Consider the following 23,906-nt stretch of genomic DNA (forward strand, 5'->3'; position numbering starts at 1 on the left):
AGTCTGTGTCTTCTTCAGTGTCACAACAACCCAGTGCTTGCCTCCTCCTCTTCTCTCTTGCTTCTTTTGTCATTTGCTGAGCAGCTAACTCTGCTTCACGTACACGAAGCTCATCCAGTTCCCGCAGTCCTTTAGCTGTGTTCTGTCCCAATCTCACCCCTAACTTCTCCAGAACCTTAAAGTCTTTCATAGTTCTCACAATTAAAAGTTATTACAGCACCAGACACTGCTAACTTTAGACTCATTAGGCCAACAAATACATTTTTAGGCTCACGGCACCACACAACATTATTGAAAGACCCGTTCACATTGTGGGTCTTCCCATATGAACACTTCTTTAGTAGCTCATAATTTTCCAAATCTCTGTAAATACATTTCATTGCCTCCATTACTGCCAAAGGAAAAGAGTGTTTACGTAAACCTGATTCTAAAGTTACTTTGCTTTTCGATGCATTAGGAGGCGTGGTCACTTCAGAAACATTATCGTGGTTTCCTTCACTGCTAGCACACGTGTTTTCAAGAACTTCAGAAGAAAATGCAGGTCTCACATATATGTTACCCACAAATTTGCGTTTCTTGAAGTTACTTTTACACTTAGTCGTTTTCTTTATGTATAAAAAGTAATAGAAAGCTTACAACAAAAATGGCCAATAATCATACTAATTTCAACGAAAACTAGCATCAGAAACAAAGGACTGATTTGTTTATTCGTAATGTCAACTTGCGAGACGTAGCACTAGGCACAAAACAAAGCAATTCACAGCCTTCTAGACTGTGTAGTTCTCAACTGTGGCAGTATATGCGTAGCCGCGAAATTTGACAGTTACATATCAACATTCAAAATATTATTTGATGGTCTGACAGCTGTCTGATTTTCAGGTTTTATGTACAGAAATGTTCAGCAAAGTCCAACGTACATTATGAAGTAGAAAATAGAAAATGTCAAATTTCAACGAAATTCACATTCAGTGTCCCCGTAAGTCAATGCAGTCAGAGTTCATATGTCATGTTATGCTGAATTAGAGAGCCGACACACATACGTCATTAACAGGCTTTTTTTTTTTTTTTTTTTTTTTTTTTTTTTAGGATTCCACACCTCAATCGGTAAAAACGGATTCCTTATAGGATCACTTCTGTTCTCTGTCCGTCCAACTCTTAGAAATCTTTTTTCTCAAGAACGGGTAGACTAAGGTCTAAAGACCCCTGGCAGCGTAAAAAATTTAAGTTTTTAAGTCAATGCTTTCAAAAGATACGGCCATTTATATCACATATTTTGATACTCGTAAACTCACTCATCAGAAGCTATAGGCTGCTTGTCACTGACCTGTAAACATGAAGTTTGGCCAGGAGCAAGGTTTCGCAGTATAACTGGAGGAAAAAAAGCAGAATATTATTGATTTGTAATTATACAAGACGAAAACAAATATTTTTGTCATTTGCTATCCGACTGTCAATCCTTCCTACGAGTAAACATATCAAGTTGAAATTTATGTCACATATTTTCATCTATGGTCCCTTGGTGTTGTAAGAACGTTAAGCTTCTAAGTTAATGCCGTCTATATCTACGACCATTTATATTACATACTTAGCACGTCCGGTTAGGCGTGCGGTCTAACGCGCTGCTTTCCGGGCGGGAAGGCGTACCGGTCCTCGGCACGAATCCGCCCGGCGAATTAGTGTCGCGGTCCGGTGTGCTGGCCAGTCTGTGGATGGTTTATAAGGCGGTTTTCCATCTGCCTCGGCGAATGCGGACTGGTTCCCGTTATTCCGCCTCAGTTACACTATGTCGGCGATTGCTGCGCACACACTTTCTCCACGTGCGCGTACACCACCATTACTCTACCACACTAACATTGGGGGTTACACTCGCCTGGTGTGAGACGTTCCCAGGGAAGTCCACTGAGGGCCGAACCGCACAGTAACCCTGGTTTGGAGCCCGGTGGCGGTGGGGTGAGTGGACTGCTGTAGCCTTTTGCGTGGCTGTGAACCACTGAGGGCTACGGCGGGGACGAAGCCTCTCCGTCGTTTCTAGGTCCCCAGTTCCATACAATACAATATGTTACATATTTTCAGACTCGCAAACTCATTAAAGAATTTAGGGTTCGGAAAGGAGCAAGTTTTCACAACACAAGAAAAGGAAAAAAATTCAGAGAATTGTTAGAATTGTGATTTTATAACAAGAAAAAATTGTATCTTTTGTCATTTGTTATCAGGCTTCAGACTTAAAACTAAAAAATTGTCGAAAGTCTTTGAATTTCCGGGACCGACACATCGGCAGTATCAACGTCGATAAGAGGCGAAAATCGTTGAGATTCTCGATTCTTGGGATTTATGAATTGCCTATACACACAATTAACTTTGCACTGGAACCCTCACAGTGTGAGTCCTACTCGCACCTGGCCAATTTTTAATGTCACGCTTCAGTCCTAGAATCAGAGATTAAAGTGTGCTATTTGAACAGTACAGTTCAGCGATATGCATGTTACAATAACTGAAGCGTAGCTGCAGATGTGAAAATTTTTGAATGTATGAAAACTGCGACCAGTGAAATTTATCCCACAAAAAAGTCTATGAAATTTGCCCCCAGTATCCCTTGAAACTGCCTGGTCACTGTGTCACTGCCTGTACACACCCTGAGATTCCTCGTCCACTGGAAACGCTCCCGGTATCTGTCACGGTCAAATCTTCACTCCCGAAGTACTAGTCTAGGCCAGGTACTAGTTGCGGATGGAATGACTGACGGGGGTATAATGAACATCCGAGTAGCGGATACGCGGCCGGTAGTAAACAAATTAGTTGTATACTCGACCTTGGTTAGCTACATTGGAGTGTAGAGTGAGTCTTCAACAATTTTCAGTGCGAAGGGAAAGCGGCTGCGTGTGGTAGAGGGGTACAAGTTTCGTCTCTCTGAAACGGTGAAATTCAGCGATGGTCATGCTACAACCAGACTTGCAAAACATATCTGAATGATGCAATCAGGTACGACGAAAACGGAAGTTTTCATTCGAAGCTTAACGTTATGTTCTATCATTCATACTTTTCAATTGGTGGAAGCCACCTGAAACGTACAACAAACCGCTTATGTAAAAATGAATAGCATGAATCTGAAAAACATTAGACGAATAAAGAAAACAGTGGACAACGAGGAATTTCTACAACAAAAAATGATCCCGTTCAGCCAATGTGAAATCAGCAGATTACAGTATATCAAAGCCGTAGCAAACATATTTGAGCTTAAAAGAAAACAGAAAATGATACCATACAAGAAAATGTAGCAAACAGTTTTACTGTAAATATTACAACATTCCGTATACACATTTTTAACCACACCTAACCATTCGTAGTGCATTTGGTGGCCAATCCTCAATCTAATTAAGTGGGAGGAAAATGAACCACACGGAACTCGGATAACTCAGTATTCAAGGGGGTACACAAGTCGGAGTATCTGGTAAATAGCATGTACCATACGCTCATTCAATACTATGCACCAAGTTTTATCACGTATGTACTTGAAATTATACCTCGTCAACAAGAATATACACGGTTTTTAAATTGAGTGTTTCTAATTTTTTTTCAGATCTGATTATAAGTAAAAATTCTGAGAGTGTCTCAGACAGAACATAAAATACTTTTCTTTTCTGATTGTAAATATTTTGGCATTACGATTTCTCTTCGAACATCTTGAAACGTCCCCTTTGGAAAAATTATAAATGAATGTGGTGGTAAACCTCTTACGTTATTTAGTTTTCAACCAGCTGAGCAAAACTAAATGTAGTCAGACATTTCTCTCTTACTTATTCTGATCATCAATAAATTGACACAATATTTTTAGCGCAACGCAGTCTGACTTTCAATAATCCCTACAAAAGAATGGCCCTGAGTTACAATAACCTATACCTTTCATGAATCGCTCACCTCACAATAATCTTCGTTACTCGAACTACTGCACTTAAGCGAGCGCCAATACTGCCAGCTAAATAAAAGATTCTAACTACTGAAGGCACTAACTACTGATAGGCATAGTTAGCAAATGAAAGATTGTGTTAGAGAACAACCAATGCATTTACCTTTAATGATGTTCAAAAGTCATCATATATATATCTATCAATTCATGACATCCATCTTTACAAATTTCCTTTTTCTGGCGGACACAAGTCCAGGTCGTTCGCTTATAGCAACCTATCAAAACTCTGGCATCTCTCTCTCCATATCCACCACTGCTGGCGGCTCACCTCCAACTGCCCAATGCTACGCGTTGTTCACATCCAAAAGCCCAACACTACAATAGCGAATACTCCAACAAGGCCAACCAGCCACAGACTGCACACAGCACAATCAGTGATTTTCATACAGAGCGCTACGTGGCGTATGTTGGTAACATAAAAACCTAAACAGCCTACTTACAATCTTCATTGCTTTTTCATCAGTTATTGTGAAGTGCACAGAGGTGACAAAAGCAATGAGATGCAGATAAGCACATACACAGATAATGGTCGTATCGTCTACAACAGGAATACAAGAGCAGTGCATTGGCGGAGCTGCCATTTGTATTCAGGTGATTCATGTGAAAAGTGATTATGAGGGCGATAACAGTCTCTGAATGCGTAATGGTACTCGGTGCTAGACGCATGGGACATCCCATTTCCGATATCGTTAGGGAATTCAGTGTTCTGGGATTCACAGTGTCAAAAGTGTGCCGAGAGTACCAAATTTTAGGTGTTACCCTGGTCAACGCAGTGGCTAATGGCACTCACTTAACGACCAAAAGCAATGGAGTTTGCATAAAGTTCTCAGTGCTAACAGACAAGCAATACTGCATGAAATAACCCCAGAAATCAATTTTGGACGTGCGACGAACGTATCCGTGAGGACAGAGCGGCGAAATTTGCCGTTAACGGGCTATCGCAGCATCTGACTGACGCGAGTGCCTTTGCTAACAGCACAACGTATCCTGCAACGCCTCTCCAGGGCCCGTGGTCATATCGGTTGGATCCTAGGCGATTGTAAAACCATGGCCTGGCTAGATGAGTCCCGATTTCAGTTGGCGAGAGTTGATGGTAAGGTTCGAGTGTGGCCCAGCTCTTACGACGCCATGAACCCAAGATGACAACAAGGCTCCATAATTGAGTGAGCTTGTTTTACATGGAATGGATGTAAGCGAACCGATAATTGACTGGGAATAGTTATGTACCATTTTCAGTTATTCATGGAATCCAAGTTCTCAAACAGCGATGCAATTTTTATGGATGACCGACTGTGCATGTCTCCGGGGACAATTGTTAGCAATTGGTTTGAAGAACGTTCCGGACAGTTCGAGCGAATGATCTGACCACCCATCGGACATTAATGGGACATAATCATGAGGTCTGTTCGTGCAAACAAACACTGCATTGGCAACATTTTCGCTATTATTATGGAGGAGCATGGCTCAATATTTCTGCTATTTCTGCAAGGACTTCCAACGACTTGTTGAATCCATGTGACGTCAAGGTGCTGCACGAGGCCAGCCAAAACGAGGTCCCATACGAGGAATGCCTTGACTTTTGTCACCTCAGTATAAATCACTACAAAAAAGCCGGCACTTTTACCTGTTGGAGTTCTTACAGAAAGATTAGTCGACCTTTTGTAGGCGCGAATTTCACTGGGCAAAGTTTACAGGCCACCGAAATTTTTCACCAATGCACATTTCGTAGCTAAGCATTAGCACTAATAAACATTTTAAAAACGTTGGCAAATTATTTCTCAATCTAGAAATTCTATAACCAGTTTGTAATTCGAATCCGAAAATCTCTTTCATTAACAACGTCACGTTCTTCACAAAATTAGCTCTAACATTGTGAAGACTTAATCAAATGAAACACAAATACTAAAATGTCATTTCAGTCAAGGTCTATGGTTTTATAATTATTATACACATACGCTAAACATACTATAAACAATTTCTAGTCATGCCAACTTCTCTTACAGTTATATCTACTGCAGAGACATTCTATATTCCCTTTTGGTAATCCATTTTGGGATCGGACAATAACTAGGTCAACTTGAAGACATAAGATTTTAACGAATCACTATTTACTAAAGAAGAATACAACATCCGTTATCATATATACGAGGGTTGGAACTTGAATAGTGGCAACTATTTATTCACAACCAATACAAAAGAGTTACATGTTTGCACCTGTTACTGTCCTTCAGAGTAGTCACCAGCGTTGTGTAGAACCCGTTGTCAACGATGTGGAAGGCGTAGTATACCGTTAGCAGAGCCGGTTCCGTTGATAGTGGGAATGAAGCAGTCTGAAATTATGGTGATTCTCATGTACAACTGTGATGGTGTAATCCTAACGCATTACAAAAAAATGGTTCAAATTGCTCTGAGCACTATGGGATTCAACATCTTAGGTCATAAGTCCCCTAGAACTTAGAACTACTTAAACCTAACTAACCTAAGGACAGCACACACACCCATGCCCGAGGCAGGATTCGAACCTGCGACCGTAGCAGTCCCGCGGTTCCGGAATGCAGCGCCAGAACCGCTAGACCACCGCGGCCGGCCTAACGCATTACATTTCTCCACGACAGACCGTCAATGCACAGTATTACTGCTCGCTTTTGGAGCGTCACCTACAACCAGCTTTGCGAAAGAAGCGACGACACTTTCTACGCAACCCGCCCATCCTTTTGCACAACAATGCGCAGGCGCTTACAGCGCAAGCTGTGGCTGCTCTGTTCGATCGACGGGACTGGGAAGTATTGTCCCATCCATCATAATCCCCAGACCTAAGTCCTTGTGACTTTGATTTGATCCCGAAGATGAAGGAACCAATCCGTGACATTCGCTTCAGAACTGTTCCAGAGATTCGACGGGCAGCAGACCGCTCCATTCGCACCATCAACAGAACAGGCTCTGCTAAAGGTATACTCCCTTTCCTTATCATTGGCAATGGGTTCTACACAATGCTGGTGACTACTTTGGAGAACAGCAACAGGAGCAAACATGTAACTCTTTTGTATCGGTTGTGAATAAATAGTTGCCACTTTGTAAGTTCCAACCCTCGTGTATATTAACTCTTACTAACGCTGCTATTACACTCTGAAATTATTAAATTGGAGAGAAAGGTGGTAGGAAGTACTGGAAGCAGACAGAGCAGAGTGGGTGTGGCTGGTCAGGAGAGCTAGTCAACGAATGTCATCTGAGTAACAACAGATCCATGTGGGACATTTCAACCGTTGTAAACCGCCCAGATCGACTATTGGTGTTGTAATAATGAGGTTGAAAAGCGAAAAAGAATCACATCCAAACCAATGCCAAAACAAGGCCAGGCGGACCTCGTGTACTCTCGGACAGGAACTGTAGTTGTGGAGAGTGACTGTAGAAGGAATCGCATGAAATGAGCGTCAGGAATCACTTGTGGGTTCAAATGCGCAACCAGCGGTTCAGCAAACACAATGACTGTGCATAGGGAATTAAGAAGAATGGGGTACAACTGTCAAGAAACTTCTCGTAAGCTGCACGTTTCTGTAGTCACTGCTAACTGACGCTGGAGGTGGTGTAGAGAGAGATGCCACTGGACAGTGGATGACTGGACACGACTGATTGGGAGTCATTAATCACGCTATACCCTGTGGCAGTCCGATAGATAGGTCTGGGATTGGTGAATGCCTGGGGAACATTGCCTGCCATCAGGTGTAGTGCCGACAGCAAAGTACTGCCTGACTACGATATTACTGGCACTTGGCCTGCCATCACCGTTATCAGAATGACATTAAAGCTGAGTCGTAATTAAGAAAAGCGCATCGCACTGCGAATGATTTCGAGACAGTGGTACATATATTATCAAGTGTTTCAGTGTGTCGATGAAAATAAGTGACGAACGCAGGTCACAGGAATATATCAGCAGTCAAACTCGCCATTGTGTGTGTTAATGGTTTTTTCACTGTGTACAGCAGTGGTTCCCAACCTGGGGGAAATAAAATGAAATTTTCTGAGGGGTAAAAACCAAACAATTTAATTCTGATTCAGTCACAAAACTAAATTATTTTCTAAAGATCATTACTGTTATCACAATTTTGTAATGACTCTAGTGTTGGTTATATAAGATATCAATAATCACTTTTTCTCAGTTAGTAGCATTAACGAGGTGGAGGTTACAGGTTTTTCACATAGTCCACTCACTATATACATTTGTTGTGCTTTCTCCTGTACATTGCCAACGATAAAAGTGAGTGTTATACGTAAAAAATGCTAAGTATCTCAAGAAAACTTGTTCTTCAAGTCGTAGATAGTACCTACAGTAGTCCAGAAATTGCTTCATTATTCGTATCGAAACAGATAAGTAAATTAACAGCACGACACAGCAGTAACTACATAAGGGCTACTATAGTGTTATACACAGTTTATTATTATTATTAATAGAGTGGTAAGACGCAAAGCATTAACAGCGCTCAAATCGTCCAGTTTCTTCCAGTTCAGAAGTAAGAGTGCAGCAATGATGTGATTTATGAAGTACGGTGCACACATTTGAACTTGTTTGATTTTAAATGGGGTTGCAGTGTGCAGGTCAAAGAAGTGCCACAGTAATGCAGGGGAAGAGTGTTTTGTAACAAGTGTATACCCTCATTGCGGATAGTTTCCTTTTCTGAGAAGGGGTTGTGGGTAGCACTTGCCATGCATTACGAATCCCCCCCCCCCCCCCACACACACACACACATACATACACACACACACACACCCACATACACACACACACACACTTAATCCACCTCTCATCATTTTAAAAATGTAAGTGTACCAAGAAAAGTGTTTCGTCGTACAGTTTAGTTAGGTGCTAAAGTTGGTTGAATTTCTTTTATTTCACGTCTATAGTCACAAACATGTAGATCCTCAGACTACCAGTTTCAGTCAGCAATGGCCATCTTGAGGTCTGTTTTACAAAAAAAATTATAAGAAGCATCTTGTCTCCAGCGCCACTGTTGGAAATAAACAAGAGCGCTGCTCGCAAGACGACTGTTGTATATATTATAATTTATATACGTGTGACGATGCTGGCGCTGATTTTCTGTTTAGCATTTGACAATGTCACGTTGGGTCCAGTATATTAGGACGCGCTTTTTGTATGAAACAGAGCTGAAGATGGTCATTGTTGATCGAAACCGGTAGTCTGAGGACCTATATGTATGTGACCATAGACATGAAATAAAAGAAATTTATTCTACTTTTTCGGGTCACTGTTCCTTTCGCGACCATGTCGCAGCTTGTGAAGCTAAACTTGGAGGTAATGTGGGGCAAGTTCGATGCACAGATAGCGGAGGGAGGGGAGGGGGGGGGGGTGTTCTGACTACAATGTCTGATGGCACTCAGAGGGTAATGGCCTAAGGAAGGTTGGGAACCACTGGTGAACATTGTCAGCCATATTATTTATCTACGGTTTGTATCTGTTTCGCCGGTCGGTGTGACCGTGCGGGTCTAGGCGCTTCAGTCTGGAACCGGGTGACCGCTACGGTCGCAGGTTCGAATCCTGCCGCGCGCATGGATGTGTGTGATGTTCTTAGGTTAGTTAGGATTAAGTAGTTCTAAATTCTAGGGGACTGATGACCTCATACTTTTAGTCCCATAGTGCTCAGAGCCATTTGTATCTGTTTTCTATAAGACCGGGAATATGCTTTTTCAACGATGACATATCACAAACAGGTCAGACACAACATTTCAACATGCATTTGAGAATGGTTATTAAACCGAAATCATGATTGTGTAAAATAAATGAACAATTAACATGGCGGACATTTCCGCCAAAAATTTTTATATGACTGTGGTCCTTCACGTAGGGTAGCTTAAGATGGCCTTTTGGGCACGAATGTAGGAGTATTTAGCGCACGCGTAGGAAGTTGTGGGGTAGCGGCAGGTCATCCTCGTGCCGCGCCGCGCGTGTCAATCAGCGCCGCGGGCAGCGGGGTTTGGCTTGTGGCGGAAGCTGGCCAGCATGTCTCGGTGCGGGGCGGGGCGGGGGCAGGGCGCGTGTCGCGTGCGGCAGGTGGCGGCCCTGCCTGGGAACGCGGCGCGCCGGCCTTCCCACGGTCCGGGCCTCCGCCGCGGCACACCTGCCGCCGCCTGCCGCCGCCAACGCCACCGCCGCCGCCGCTGCTGCCTCGCACACGCCACTGCGCTTGCGCCGACTCACGCGCGCAGCACGCGACCTCTATAAAGCGAGCAGGCGCGCCAACCTTGCGCCGCACAACGGGCAGGCCGCCATGTGCAGGGGCAGCGAACAGCAGTGCTGGCAGCGGCAGCGGCGCAGCGCCGGCGTCGACGCGGCTCTGCTGCTGCGAGCGGCGGAGGCCGCCGTCAGGCAGGTAAACCGACCGCTCCGTTTATTACCTGCCTCGCCTATCGCTTACGCCCGTACAATAAAACGAATAAAAACTCTAGCGGCCCTGAAGCACGCTCTGCGCTAAGGGGCGGCTGATTCTAGCGGTGTCGGCAAGCTCGATATCTTTTGGTGACATTCGCAATACATTGCATCGAAAACGGCCCCCCCAAAAAATCGCTCACATAGTTATCATCACTTATGTCTCGAAGATGTGATTGGGACGAACAAAAGTGATGATTTATCCATTTTATAAGAAACGAGACTGTCTTATGAACTTCTTAAAACAACATTGTTTCCTGCCTCATTCACGTTTAATAGCAGTATCTTCTCTATTTAGCACGATCCGATTCAGCATCATATGCACATTGACCACTTACTTAAACACTATTTTGTATGACAATATATGGCCCAGGAACTGGTTTTTTTTTTCTGATGAGGTCAGGCGGCGAACTTCTGCCGAACGTCACCAACTGATCTCAGTAGCGGAAAAAAAGAATCTGTGGCGTATGTAGTGATACAAAATAGCGTGCTTTAATTGACAGATGTGTATGTGAAATTATCAAAACGCTGGCGAAGAACGCCGTGTTACATATTAATATTAAACGTGACTGAAGCAGCAAATTCTGTTGCGTATAATATGTGCATTTTGTTTTGTCCACTGTAAATTGTCTTTAGAATAATGTGACTGCTACTGGTTTCTTTTTTCAGCAGGGAAACATACTTTTTCCAGTAGTTTTGTTTTATTCGCTCTATTTATTTTGTGCATCATGCATTTCGGGAAATAATTCTCAGTATCAAATGCTACTTTATTGCTTTATGACAACTCACAAAATGCAAAAGAAACATTTAAGATGTCATAATGTGATAAAACGGGGCTCTGAACAATGGGAATTATTTCTAGAATCACGTAATGCTCAATGAATAAAAATATGAATAAAAAAGCATCGATTGGCAACACCATACTTTTCGATGGTTAAAAATAAAGCTCTCGCAAATACTTGCACTGATAGAAAATACACTAGAAGCAGGTGTGCCAACTTTGCGACGTAGTATAATGTTTGTTTTCCTAGAGTCTTTATATTTGATAAAAAATATGATGCAATATTTTTCACTACCATGCGATTCCGTACTTATTCTCGTTTGCACGGTGCAAACTCTTAAGTTTTCTAAGTTTTCCTATTTTTTAATACTAGATTCAATGAAAAGTTTGTGTTTTCTCTAGCAGTTCCCGCGACGCTTGGATCGGTAACACGCTGCTGTATTAGCCCCCAACTGTTTTTGCATGTGAGAAAGAAAAAAGTGAGTGAAATCTCCGCATAAATAGCAACTGTTTACCTCACAGAGATGAGCTGAAGCACATTCTGTAGTTTTGCGAGTAACTATAGCTTGTGAAAGTTCAATAGTGTTCTGAAATATTTGTAAAATTAACAAAATGATAAAAATGTTTGCAATCCTTGAAGACGTACTGGCATCAGTATCAATGACAAACTTTTCAGAGTTACCGTCATTTGCTTAATTTATGTATGTGTATATGTTTTTGTGTATGTTTGTGTATAATGGGCGGGGGGGGGGGGGAGGAGATTTTTGTTTTATTTCTGTGGGCATCATTGGGTGTCAGCCTTCCAAGTCCACGTGATCAAATTACGTTCTCTTCATTTTACAGTAACAGCACTGTGTTCATACACAGTGTCTGTCTACTCCGAAGATAATTCTAGAAGCATTTTTTTTATATTCCTGGTTTGTTTGCTACGGTGGCGATGTTAATATGTAAAATTAGATGAATATATCACAAAATAATGGCAATAACTATTTTGTCCAGAATTATAAACGTTATGACCAGTAACCCATCGTAGAACAATGAAGGGTCATTTTTTATCAAATATCGTAGAACAAAAAAAGACATACACAATTTTGCAGTGATCTAAAATACTACAACATTTATATTGAACGAAAATGGTGCTATTATCAGGCTGACTTAGTTTTCGCTATATATAATGTATGTTTTCTAATGCTGTCTCAGTCAATACAATAAGAAAGATTCTATTCTTCAAATTATTATGAAGTGTCACACATCCTTCTTGCTAGTGTGACATGTTACAAAAACGGTTCAGACAAATAAATGTGTTGATGTAAGTAGCTGATGCCAAGTAATTGTACTTTCGCGGTAACCACTTCGTTTATGATGCAGTCTATTGAAAATGTCAACATGCGACAGTGAATCTCCAGACGATACACAACTATTTCAAGAATAGAAAACAAGCAGTTCAATTACTGTATACTCTTTTGTTTTGCATGCTTGCTAGCGCCCTTAGTATTATACTTCCCATTTACACATGACTCAAATATACATTTTCGCTACATTCGTACGTCTTTCAGCGCCACTTGACAGTAAATATTTGGAGTGATCAGTTCAGAGACTGGTTAGGTACTGCACACCACGCTAGTCTGTATTGTGCTAGTATTTTCAAATCCGTGTAGTAGCAACTTATTTGAACCTATTGCCTGTATTGGTCTTCCTATACCACTTTTATCACTCACACTTCCCTCCGCCGACCACTTTTTGCCTGGAGGATTTTATCACAATATGTGAAATGAGGCTTATATCTGATACGTACTTCTTCTTTTGGTTGTGCTTTTGCCCCGCTCGGCGCACGGTCGACATTGTTACTCACTGATTTGGTGAGGTTAATTTAAGCGTCTTTGCGGTAGTGTGCAGGAATTCGGAGCAGTCGCCAGCGGAGACGTTCAATGGGCAATATTCAACTACAGTATAAGCTTTACGGTTTTCCTGGTGTTAAAAGACACGAAAGAACTGAGCAACATTCTTTGAAATGCAGAACCTAATTCCAGTTTATTTATCCTTAATGAATCTACTTTGACACAATAGTTTGAGAGCAGTAGTTTGAGAGCAGATCAGAATTTTATCTGTTTGGATGAAAGTGGCCGGACGCAGTGGCCGAGCGGTTAAAGGCGCTACAGTCTGGAACCGCACGACCGCTACGGTCGCAGGTTCGAATCCTGCCTCGGGCATGGATGTGTGTGATGTCCTTAGGTTAGTTAGGTTTAAGTAGTTCTAAGTTCTAGGGGACTTATGACCACAGCAGTTGAGTCCCATAGTGCTCAGAGCCACTTGAACCATTTTTTTTGGATGAAAGTGCGCCTACTTTTTCAGTTATTCCCTGCCTTAATAACATTTCTACAGCAATAATAATAATAATTATAATTATGCCACGAACTACTTGAAGTGATTGTACCAGTGTAGCAAACACGGAATAAAATTTCAAGCAACAGAAATTATACCATATATTTCTGTGACATCTGCTAATCAATTTGATACGATATAGAGAAAGAGCCCATCAATTCCTAGCTGGGTCTTATGTAAGGATATCATTCATAGTGTTGCACAATTAACTTTTCGGCTAATGTGACCCATAAAGGACGGACTGGGGGAAATTCTTCTCTATCTGAATGCTATCTAACATACTCGAAGTATTCTTTTTATGGTGATAGGATTCATGTGACACGCTGAGCACCAAGCAACTACCTGTCTCGTTGCTGAAGCCATATTTTGTAGCTGTCCGATGTCTCTTACGAAAAGTCACGTCATTATCTTCAGTCAGTTTGACCATTGCTGGTTTCCTCCAGCCATCCACGATTTTCAGCTTTCGGCATCCGGGTTATTTCTGCCTATTTCATCATGTCGTCTGTCGTCTTGCATGTTTCATCGTCTAGGAAACGTTTAGTTTATTTTCAGCCTGTTCATCCGGCTACGCACCAAGCCCAATTATCTTCCTGTTTCGTGACAGCCACCATGACATCAACAACTGACTCTTTCTCCTTTCGTGTTACTTGTAATGAGTCATGAAAATGTGTGCAAATAATTTTCATCATAACTATTTCTAAATGTAGATCTACTGGAAATGCTTATGCGCCGACAGCTTCATTGCATAGTTCGTAGTAAGGTGATATCAAATGGCACGTTACACATACTAAAGAAGAGACAGGGTATAGCTCGTTGAGCGACGTTGCATCCAAGAAACACCAATAACAGCAACCTTTACTCCTGTAACTGTTTTAACATAATGAGGAAAAATATAATCCTTATAACCGGGTATCAAACGTTCTGTGAAAAACATACTACTGTAGGCCGTAGACTGTGAAAATGCTACAATGACAACTGCGAGACGGATCTTCGACTTTGCGCGTGTGGTGTACACTAGCTAATCAGAAGTATCCGGACATCCAGCCCATCAGTGAACATTAATATGGGCGTGTCTACCAATCGCCTTAATGACGGCTTGAACGCTACTGGAGACAATTTGAATGATGTATCTGAATGTCTGAGAAGGAATGGCAGCTGATTATTCCTCACGAGTCGAAATTAGAGAAAATAGGGATGTTGGGCCCTGAGGTCTGGAGCAAACTCGGCTCTCTAAATCATTGCAACAGTTCAAATGTTCAAATGTGTGTGAATTCCTAAGGGACCAAATTGCTGAGGTCGTCGGTCCCTAGAATTACACACTACTCAAACTAACTTACGCTAAGAACAACATACACACCCATGCCCGAGAGAGGACTCGAACTTCCGGCGGAAGGAGCCACGCAGTCCGTGACATGGCGCCTCAAACCGCGCGGCCACTCCGCGCGGTGTCTCAACAGTGTTCCATTGGTTTCAGTTTAGGACTCTGGGCAGGCCACTCCATTTTACGAATATGAATGTCCACAAAACATTGGCCCACAGATATTACTTTACGACAGGATGAATTGCTACTGATACAATCATTGTCCCCGAAATGTTCCTCTAGCCGGCCGGAATGGCCGAGCGGTTCTAGGTGCTACAATCTGGAACCGCGCGACCGATATGGTCGCAGGTTCGAATCCTGCCTCGGACATGGTTGTGTGTGATGTCCTTAGGTTAGCTGGGTTTAAGTAGTTCTAAGTTCTAGGGGACTGATGACCTCAGAAGTTAAGTCCCATAGTGCTCTGAGCCATCTGAACCATTTTGGAACTGTTCCTCTACCGTGCCCAGTACACAATTGTGTAAAACGTACTCATATCCTTCCGCAGTTAGCGTTTTCTTTAGCCCAGTAAGGAGACCACACCCTAACCACGGAAAAAATTCATATACCGTAACACCGCCTCTTTCATACTTTTCAGTTGGCGCTTTAAGTGATTGCTTACCATTGGATTGCCACAGAATATCCTGTTGGAAAAACGCCCCGTGGAATGCTGTGCATGATCTGCAGCACAACAGGTCAAATCACCAAATTTGCAAACTTTTGCAGTCAGGGCGCGTGGGATAACCACGAGCGTGCTACTGTTATCACGTGAAATCGCACCCCAGACCATACCTACATGTGTAGGTCCAATGTGTCCAGTATACAGACAGGTAGGTTGGTTGCAGGCCCCCAGCTAGCCTTAAAATGGTTCAAATGGTTCTGAGCACTATGGGACTTAAATTATGAGGTCATCAGTCCCCTAGAACTTAGAACTACTTAAACCTAACCAACCTAAGGACATCACACACGTCCATGCCCGAGGCAGGATTCGGACCTGCGACCGTAGCGGTCGCGCGGTTCCAGACTGAAGCTCCTAGAACCGCTCGGCCACTCCGGCCGGCCCAGCTAGCCTCCTCCTAACCAACACAGGCCATCACTGGCACCGAGGCAGAACCAGCTTTCATCAGTAAACATAACATTCCTCCACCCTGCCCTCAAAAATGAACTCTCACTTGACACCTCTGAAGTCGCAAACGGTGGAGGTTTGGGGTGAGTGAATGCCTGCTATAGGGCATCTGCCTCGGAGCTGTCCTTGAAACAACTGATTCGTAAGAATTGGTTGTGTCATTGCGGTGTCAACTGCTGCTCCAATTGGTGCTTCAGACGCAGTACTATGTGCTAGAGCCATACGCCGAACGGGATGGTCTCCCCTCTCGGTAGGGCCACGAGGCCGTCTGGAGCCCGGTCTTATTGCGACTGTACATTCTCGTGACCACCGCTGGCGGCAATCATGTGTGGTGGCTACATTCCTGCCAAGTCTTTCTGCAATATCGCAGAAGGGACATCCAGCTTCTCGTAGTCCCATGACACGACCTTATTCAAACTCAGTGAGGCGCTGATAAAGGGGTCTTTGTCGTGTTGAAGGCATTCTTGACTAACATCAGCTCATCGCATCGACTCTCAAATGTAGCTAACGTTCACGACCGTTGAAGTGTGTATTTAACGCAAACCTGGTTTGCATCTCCATAGTGTCACTACCAGCTCCTCTCTTACGCAACTGGCACGATATTTTAATACACATCATCTTTCACGCCTACCAACTTCCCTTCTTAGTGCTGCTCGAACATTATACCCATTCTTTTTAACGCCCTACTCACATGATTGTGCTAGCTGGAGCGCTGGTAGCACTTTGGCATTCAAGAGTGATTTCGTCCACTGAGTTCATGCGATTTTTTTACCACCATGCTCTGCCGAGCTCGATAATACACGATGTGTGCCTGCTCTTGGTTTGGCTTTGTTTGTTCCTTGGCGTTTCAATTTCGCAATTACATCAGTCTGTTAGGGCAGCTTTAGAAGGGTCGAAATGTCCCGGTGGATTTGGTACTCTGGTGAAATCAAATGACTCACCCTCATACCAAGTTGGAGTCACGAATGATGGCGGTCGAGTATAAGCTTTTTCTGCCCACCTACTTCACGCGTCCTCCGACAGCCAATGAGCGTTCAGCAGTATTCTGAGCGCTCTGCTGGGAATGTTGTATGCAGTGCAATCGCACAGCATGATCGTAGCGAAACGTTTAGCGAATTTTTATTCATTTGTTGCGAGTTGTCATGGCTGGTGCCGGTCGCAGTGGCCGAGCGGTTCTAACACTTCAGTCCGGTACCGCGCGACCGCTACGGTCGCAGGTTCGAATCCTGCCTCGGGCATGGATGTGTGTGATGTGCTTAGGTTAGTTAGGTTTAAGTAGTTCTAAGTTCTAGGGGACTGATGACCTCCGATGTTAAGTCCCATAGTGCTTAGAGCCATTTGAACCATTTTTTTTTTTTTTTTCGTGGCTGTTGGGGGTGGTAAGCGACAAATTCTACGTATGCATGCGAGAGTCATAATTTGCGGGATACACTGCTTCGTCAAGCGCAAAGCACGCGTATGTATGTACCGCAGTTGTCGCCTGGAACTGCAATGAAATCCTCGTCCTTGTCTCGAACTGCGCGAACGACTATCGTTCGTCGGTCGGACTATAGTGAGCTCTGCTGACGAACCCACTGAGCCGTTACAACTCCTCCGCTGGCGACACAATATTCACCGCCTCCTTTTATGCTGGTGGTTCCGGGTCCTGCAGCTGGTGGCATCTAGTGGTCAGTTCCGCATTACGTAGCGATGTCTGAGTGCTTTTGATCACATTGTATGCACGACCAACGGCTGTCCTTTATGTACGAAGGCAAGACCGGCAAGAGAAATAGCTCGAAAATAATAGCAGTTAATTCTGCTAAACGCTATTGTGTCAAGCCACATCCTCAAAAGTCGCCTGTAACACCGTATTTCAAAGGAATCATTTTTCCAATCGTTTCATTCCTGTCTTCTCCTCTCCACGTTTCCCGTCCTTGCAGACCTGTGCTGCAAACATTTTCAGGAATTTTGTTCTGGTATCTAGATTTACAGTTCTGGATGTCAGCAGTCAGCAGCTTGTGAAGCTCTTTGTTTTGACTAAAACATGCAATTTTTCTGAAATTTTAATCATTTGTTTGCCTGACATATAGATCAAATCTACCGATTTCCATTTCATTCGGATAATTCATTTGTTGCGTCGTTTCTTTGTGTTAGAATGTATTTCCCTTGTTTAATGCCAGTACTGCAGACAGAGCTTCGTTTTAAGGCACCTATTTTTCGCCTGCCCGTATCTACCAGTCATATCTAAAGATATTCTGTGTAAAGTAAACTAATGTACGGAATTCTTTCATTTCTTGCTGTCCCTAATTTTTATTCACATTTTGGATAGCATTTTGTTCATCGACAAGTACCACCATAAGCGGTACAATATCCACGTTAACAAATTTAATAAGTTTGCCTTGCTTTTTAAATGAATTTACATATTCTATTTTCTACTCAGTAGGACCAGTTAAATGTCACATGAACACTAAATATGTTAATACAGTAACTCAGAAACGCACATGTTTGTCTAACGATAAAAAGTGTGTATGAATAAGGCGGCAGATGCAAATTATTAATGAGAACACGGAATGGGGAAAGTGTCAGTCACGAACAGTCCAGTATTCTCCTGTAGTAATTTGCGAAACCTATGGATCACTGAAATCAGGATGACTCGAGCAGGTACCGCTGTTGAGTACACATTAAAAACGCAATATTCCCTAAATTAGAATCATTGTAATAAATTACAGTGGCCATAACTATATCAACTTTCGTTTTCATTCCCATGTCATGTTTTGATACAATTGCGCCTTTCGCTGTGGGAGCGTCTTTACTTAAAATTAATTCTTATTTTATAAAAGAAGAAGTAAAATTTTTTGTCACCTTTCATTTACAAGGATAATTTAGAAATAAGACATGGTTGCGCAAAAAAGAGTGTAGAAATAAAATGGAATTCTTAATGAGTCGCAAGTGATGGTATCAAAATCATATGACACGTCACAAGGTATAAACCACTGGTTCATCAGGTACTCCTGGTACACTTTTGATCCACAAAACCTAGGTTTATGACCATCTAGATGGCATTATCGAGATGTTATGGCAGGATGTACTGATTTTACTAGTACACGGACGTAGTTGCACAGTAACTTCGCTTCGGATTTGGTGTGGGTTTAAACACTCAAGAAAACTGAAAGATTTTAATGAAGCTGTCCGTGACTCGGAACAGATATTTGGCCCGGTCACTATCAATGGACCACCCTAATATATATATATATATATATATATATATATATATATATATATATATATATATATAATTTCATGAAATAAGGATCAAACGGAAAAACTAAAAAGAACGAAACTCGTCTAGCTTGAAGGAGGATACCAGATGGCGCTATGGTTGGCCCGCTAGATGGCGTTGCCATAGGTCAAACGGATATCAGCTGCCTTTTTTAAAATAGGAACCCCCATTTTTATTACATATTCGTGTAGTACGTAAAGAAATATGAATGTTTTAGTTGGACCACATTTTTCGCTTTGTGATAGATGGCGCTGTAATAGTCACAAACGTATAAATACGTGGTATCACGTAAGATTCCGCCAGTGCGGAGGGTATTTGCTTCGTGATACATTACCCGTGTCAAAATTGACCGTTTACCGACGATATCGTGTTGATGTATGGCTATTGTGATCAAAATGCCCAACGGGCGTGGTCTATGTATGCTGTTCGGTATCATGGACGACATCGTCCAAGTGTCTGGACCGTTCGCCGGATAGTTACGGTATTTAAGGAAATAGGAAGTGTTCTGCCACGTGTGAAATGTCAACCACGACCCGCAACAAATGATGATGCCCAAGTAGGTGTTTTAGCTGCTGTCGCGGCTAATCCGCACGTCAGTTGTAGACAAATTGCGCGAGAATCGGAAATCTCAAAAACGTCGGTGTTGAGAATGCTACATCAATATCGATTGCACCCGTACCATATTTCTATGCACCAGGAATTGCATGGGGACGACTTTGAACGTCGTGTACAGTTCTGCCACTGGGCACAACAGAAATTACGGGACGATGACAGATTTTTTTGCACGCGTCCTGTTTAGCGACGAAGCGTCATTCACCAACAGCGGTAACGTAAGCCGGCATAATATGCACTACCGGGCAACGGAGAATCCACGATGGCTGCGACTAGTGGAACATCAGCGACCTTGGCGGGTTAATGTTTAGTGCGGCATTATGGGAGGAAGGATAATTGGCCCCTATTTTATCGATGGCAATCTAAATGGTGTAATGTATGCTGATTTTCTACGTAATGTTCTACCGATGTTACTACAAGATGTTTCACTGCATGACAGAATGGCGATGTACTTCCAACATGATGGACGTCCGGCACATAGCTCGCATGCGGTTGAAGCGGTATTGAATGGAATATTTCATGACAGGTGGATTGGTCATCGAATCACCGTACCATAGCCCCCACGTTCACCGGATCTGACGTCCCTTTCTGTGGGGAAAGTTGAAGGATATTTGCTATCGTGATCCACCGACAACGTCTGACAACATGCGTCAACGCATTGTAAATGCATGTGCGAACATTACGGAAGGCGAACTACTTGCTGTTGGGAGGAATGTCGTTACACGTATTGCCAAATGCATTGAGGTTGACGGACATCATTTTGAGCATTTATTGCATTAATATGGTATTTACAGGTAATCACGCTGTAACAGCATGCGTTCTCAGAAATGATAAGTTCACAAAGGTACATGTATCACATTGGAACAACCGAAATAAAATGTTCAAACCTACCTACGTTCTGTATTTTAATTTAAAAAGCCTACCTGTTACCAACTGTTCGTCTAAAATTGTGAGCCATATGTTTGTGACTATCACAGAGCCATCTATCACTAAGTCAAAAGAGTGGTCCAATTAAAACATTCATATTTCTTTAGTACTACACGAATATGTAATGAAAAATGAGGGTTCCTATTAAAAAAAAAACGCAGTTGATATCCGTTTGACGTATGTCAGCACCTTCTAGCGGGCCAATCATAGCGCCATCTTGTTTCCCCCTTCAAGCTAGACAAGTTTCGGCCTTTGTAGTTTTTTCATTTGACGCTTATTTCGTGAGATATTTGGCCCTGTCACGATCAATGGACCACTCTGCATATGATGCAAAGCCGAAACGAGTAATCAGTTTCAATAAAATATTATGTGACCAAGATGCTGACTTTTATGATCTAATGCGATGCAAAATTCTTTCGTCTCCTCAACAGTAACTAACGACCTCATTTCGGAAAAAAAGTTTGTTATTCATGTAGCGTAGTTATTTTATGTAAAAGGAATACAGTAATAAATCATGAAATTGAAATATGTGTGTTTTACATCGCATTATACCGCCATTTTCTTTATACACGTTGTCAAAGTTCCTCTATTAGATCTTGGTTAGATGATAATTCAAATGTCTCTCGTGGTAAGACGCGCAGTTTTGTATGCGAATGGCTCATACCACTATTTCTGGAATGAGTGATACATATTCTAAGCACAATTTTGTGCAGCTTTGACCATTGGAGGTCACGCATTTTCTTTTTTAATCATAGAACTCTAGTTGGAATGGAAAATGATGGAGGCAGTGGGAATGTTTTTCGACGCCTCGTTGAAGGAGGACCACTAGACTTCATGAGGGCCGCGCGGGATTAGCCGAGTATTCTTGGGCGCTGCAGTCATAGACTGTGCGGCTGGTTCCGGCGGAGGTTCGAGTCCTCCCTTGGGCATGGGTGTGTGTGTTTGTCAGGATAATTTAGGTTAAGTAGTGTGTAAGCTTACGGGCTGATGACCTTAGCAGTTAAGTCCCATAAGATTTCACAACCATTTGTTAGTTGTTTTTTTTTTTTTTTTTTTTTTTTTTTTTTTTTTTTTTTTTTTTTTTTTTTTTTTTTTTTTTTTACTTCGTGAGGAATCAGTTTAAATCAAGTTAGCCAAACTGGATTTTTCAACCTGGTTTCTCCCCAGTTATAATTCTGCATCGCAGACATCGTAACCTCTGATCCGTTTCTCCCGATTTAATTTAATTTAAGGTTTCTCTGCCCCCCTCCCCCCCCTCCCCCCCCCCCCAGTGAACCTTCTAAGAGGTGTTCTGTTTTTCCACAGCCAATGAAATCTCTGCTACCTCGGCCACTGGCGACCTCTGCCCGCGTGAACCTGAACCTGCACTGGGATGACCTGGAGCAGATGATGGGGGCCGGCGATGGCTGCCCGGGCGACGCCGTCACCGACAACCTGCACAGCAAGTGGCTGGAGGAACAGTTGAAGGTCGACGACGCTGTCAGCCCAACCCACGACCTGTCTTCAGAGGCACAGAACGACTAACAATGTGATCACTTCTATAGAAACACCCAGCAGTGCTATGCTGGTGTGCGACTTTATGTCTAAATGTTGAGCACTTTTCTGTGCTTTTCATTACTGCTATGTTCTTTACTTCTAAAGACTATTCGAATCCAATTCAAACTGATTAAGTTTTAGGGTGCTGCAAAAGTAACCAGACAACAACAGAACGTTTCGAATGGATTTCAAAATGATATAGTTTTGTTCTTTTGATTACTGAATTCGGCCGTGCAGCCAAGCAAATTACATTTCTACTAATATCTCGGCTGCGTATCTTACGATTATGATTTCCTTCAGATTTTCGTGTCTATTTTACTTAGTTCACTGCCACGACCATAAACTAAATGAAATCTACTGAGATGGAATCTCATACCCTTTACCAGAGTGTGTTAAGGGGGGGTAGGACGTCAAACGGGTCGACTTGGAGCAGGAGAGGCATCACACGACATTTTAATTTCCAGTGTCTATACTTTTACGAATAAGTTCATAAAACTTTGTCAGTATCACCACGAAGGATTCAGGATTCACACTCATTGCAGTGGAAGTTCTAAAATATAACAAAATAATTTTTTTTTACGTGCGAAATTTCATCATTTTTTCACTTACTAATGGCTGCATTTGTTGCTACAGGTACACTTTTCTTCGTAAGTTAGAGGGATTCTTCGATGAATTTTGCACAGCATACATACCATACTTACAGGTGTATGAAACTCTAGAATTTATTTAATTTATGAAAAAACGAATGAGCTGTTGTATTTTAAACTTCATGTTTAGAAAAAACACAAATTTTGTAGTTAATTACCTCAATTTTTACCACAGTTTTTAATAGATTTGGAAAATTCTAGAGTTTCATACACCTTTAAGTATGGTTTGTATGCTGTGCAAAATTCATCGAAGAACCTCTCTTACATATGAAGAAAAGTGTACCTACAGCAACACTGGCATTAGTAAGTGAAAAAAATGATGAAATTTCACGTGTAACAAAAATCATTTCGTTATGTTTTCGAACTTCCACTGCTATGAGTGTGAATTATGAATCCTTCCTGGTCATGCTGACAAAGTTTTATGAATTAATTTCTAAAAGTATACACAGTGGAAATTAAAATGTCCTGTGGTGCCTCTCCTGCTCCAAGTCGGCCCCTTTGACGTCCTACCCCCCTTAAGTTACACATATGAGGGAAGAAGAAAAGTGTGTGGCTAAATATTATTAAAGCCCGGATGTTTGTTATCTGAATATTGTCTCAGTCAGCGTAATGTCCACAAGCAGAAACGTAGTCTTTCGCCAATAACAAATCAGCGGTGATAAAATCGGCTGATCTCAGTTGTCTTTCCGTGATCGTTGACGGTCTAATTTCTTGGAATGCCCTGTGGCGAGTAAATTACCCGATATTCGATTGTAGGAGGTAAGAAATAAAAGGGAAAGGAAATATATTTCGTAACAAAACAAAGCAACATACAGCCTCTGTTTCACATCCTTGTCTCAATGGTAACTGTACACATTGCACAACATCTATCAACCG

The 23,906-nt window shown here is 42.3% G+C and overlaps 1 protein-coding gene across 1 annotated transcript; it reads left to right on the forward strand.

Moving 5' to 3' along the window:
• The first annotated feature begins 10,236 nt into the window (after positions 1–10,236).
• Positions 10,237–22,533, forward strand: LOC126455539 (uncharacterized). The gene is made up of 2 exons (XM_050091290.1): positions 10,237–10,347; positions 22,153–22,533. The coding sequence occupies exons 1-2, from the start codon at positions 10,246–10,248 to the stop codon at positions 22,369–22,371; spliced, it is 321 nt and encodes a 106-aa protein (XP_049947247.1). The 5' UTR covers positions 10,237–10,245; the 3' UTR covers positions 22,372–22,533.
• The last annotated feature ends 1,373 nt before the right edge of the window (positions 22,534–23,906 follow it).

The sequence above is a fragment of the Schistocerca serialis genome, chromosome 2 (assembly GCF_023864345.2).
Source record: "Schistocerca serialis cubense isolate TAMUIC-IGC-003099 chromosome 2, iqSchSeri2.2, whole genome shotgun sequence".
In the NCBI taxonomy this organism is placed as follows: Eukaryota; Metazoa; Arthropoda; class Insecta; order Orthoptera; family Acrididae; genus Schistocerca; species Schistocerca serialis.

Excerpts from the sequence above, each read along its gene's own strand:
- LOC126455539 (XM_050091290.1), top strand. The coding sequence starts at position 10,246 with ATGTGCAGGGGCAGCGAACAGCAGTGCTGGCAGCGGCAGCGGCGCAGC. Across the intron at positions 10,348-22,152 it reads CGGAGGCCGCCGTCAGGCAG|CCAATGAAATCTCTGCTACC; the intron begins GTAAACCGACCG and ends GTTTTTCCACAG.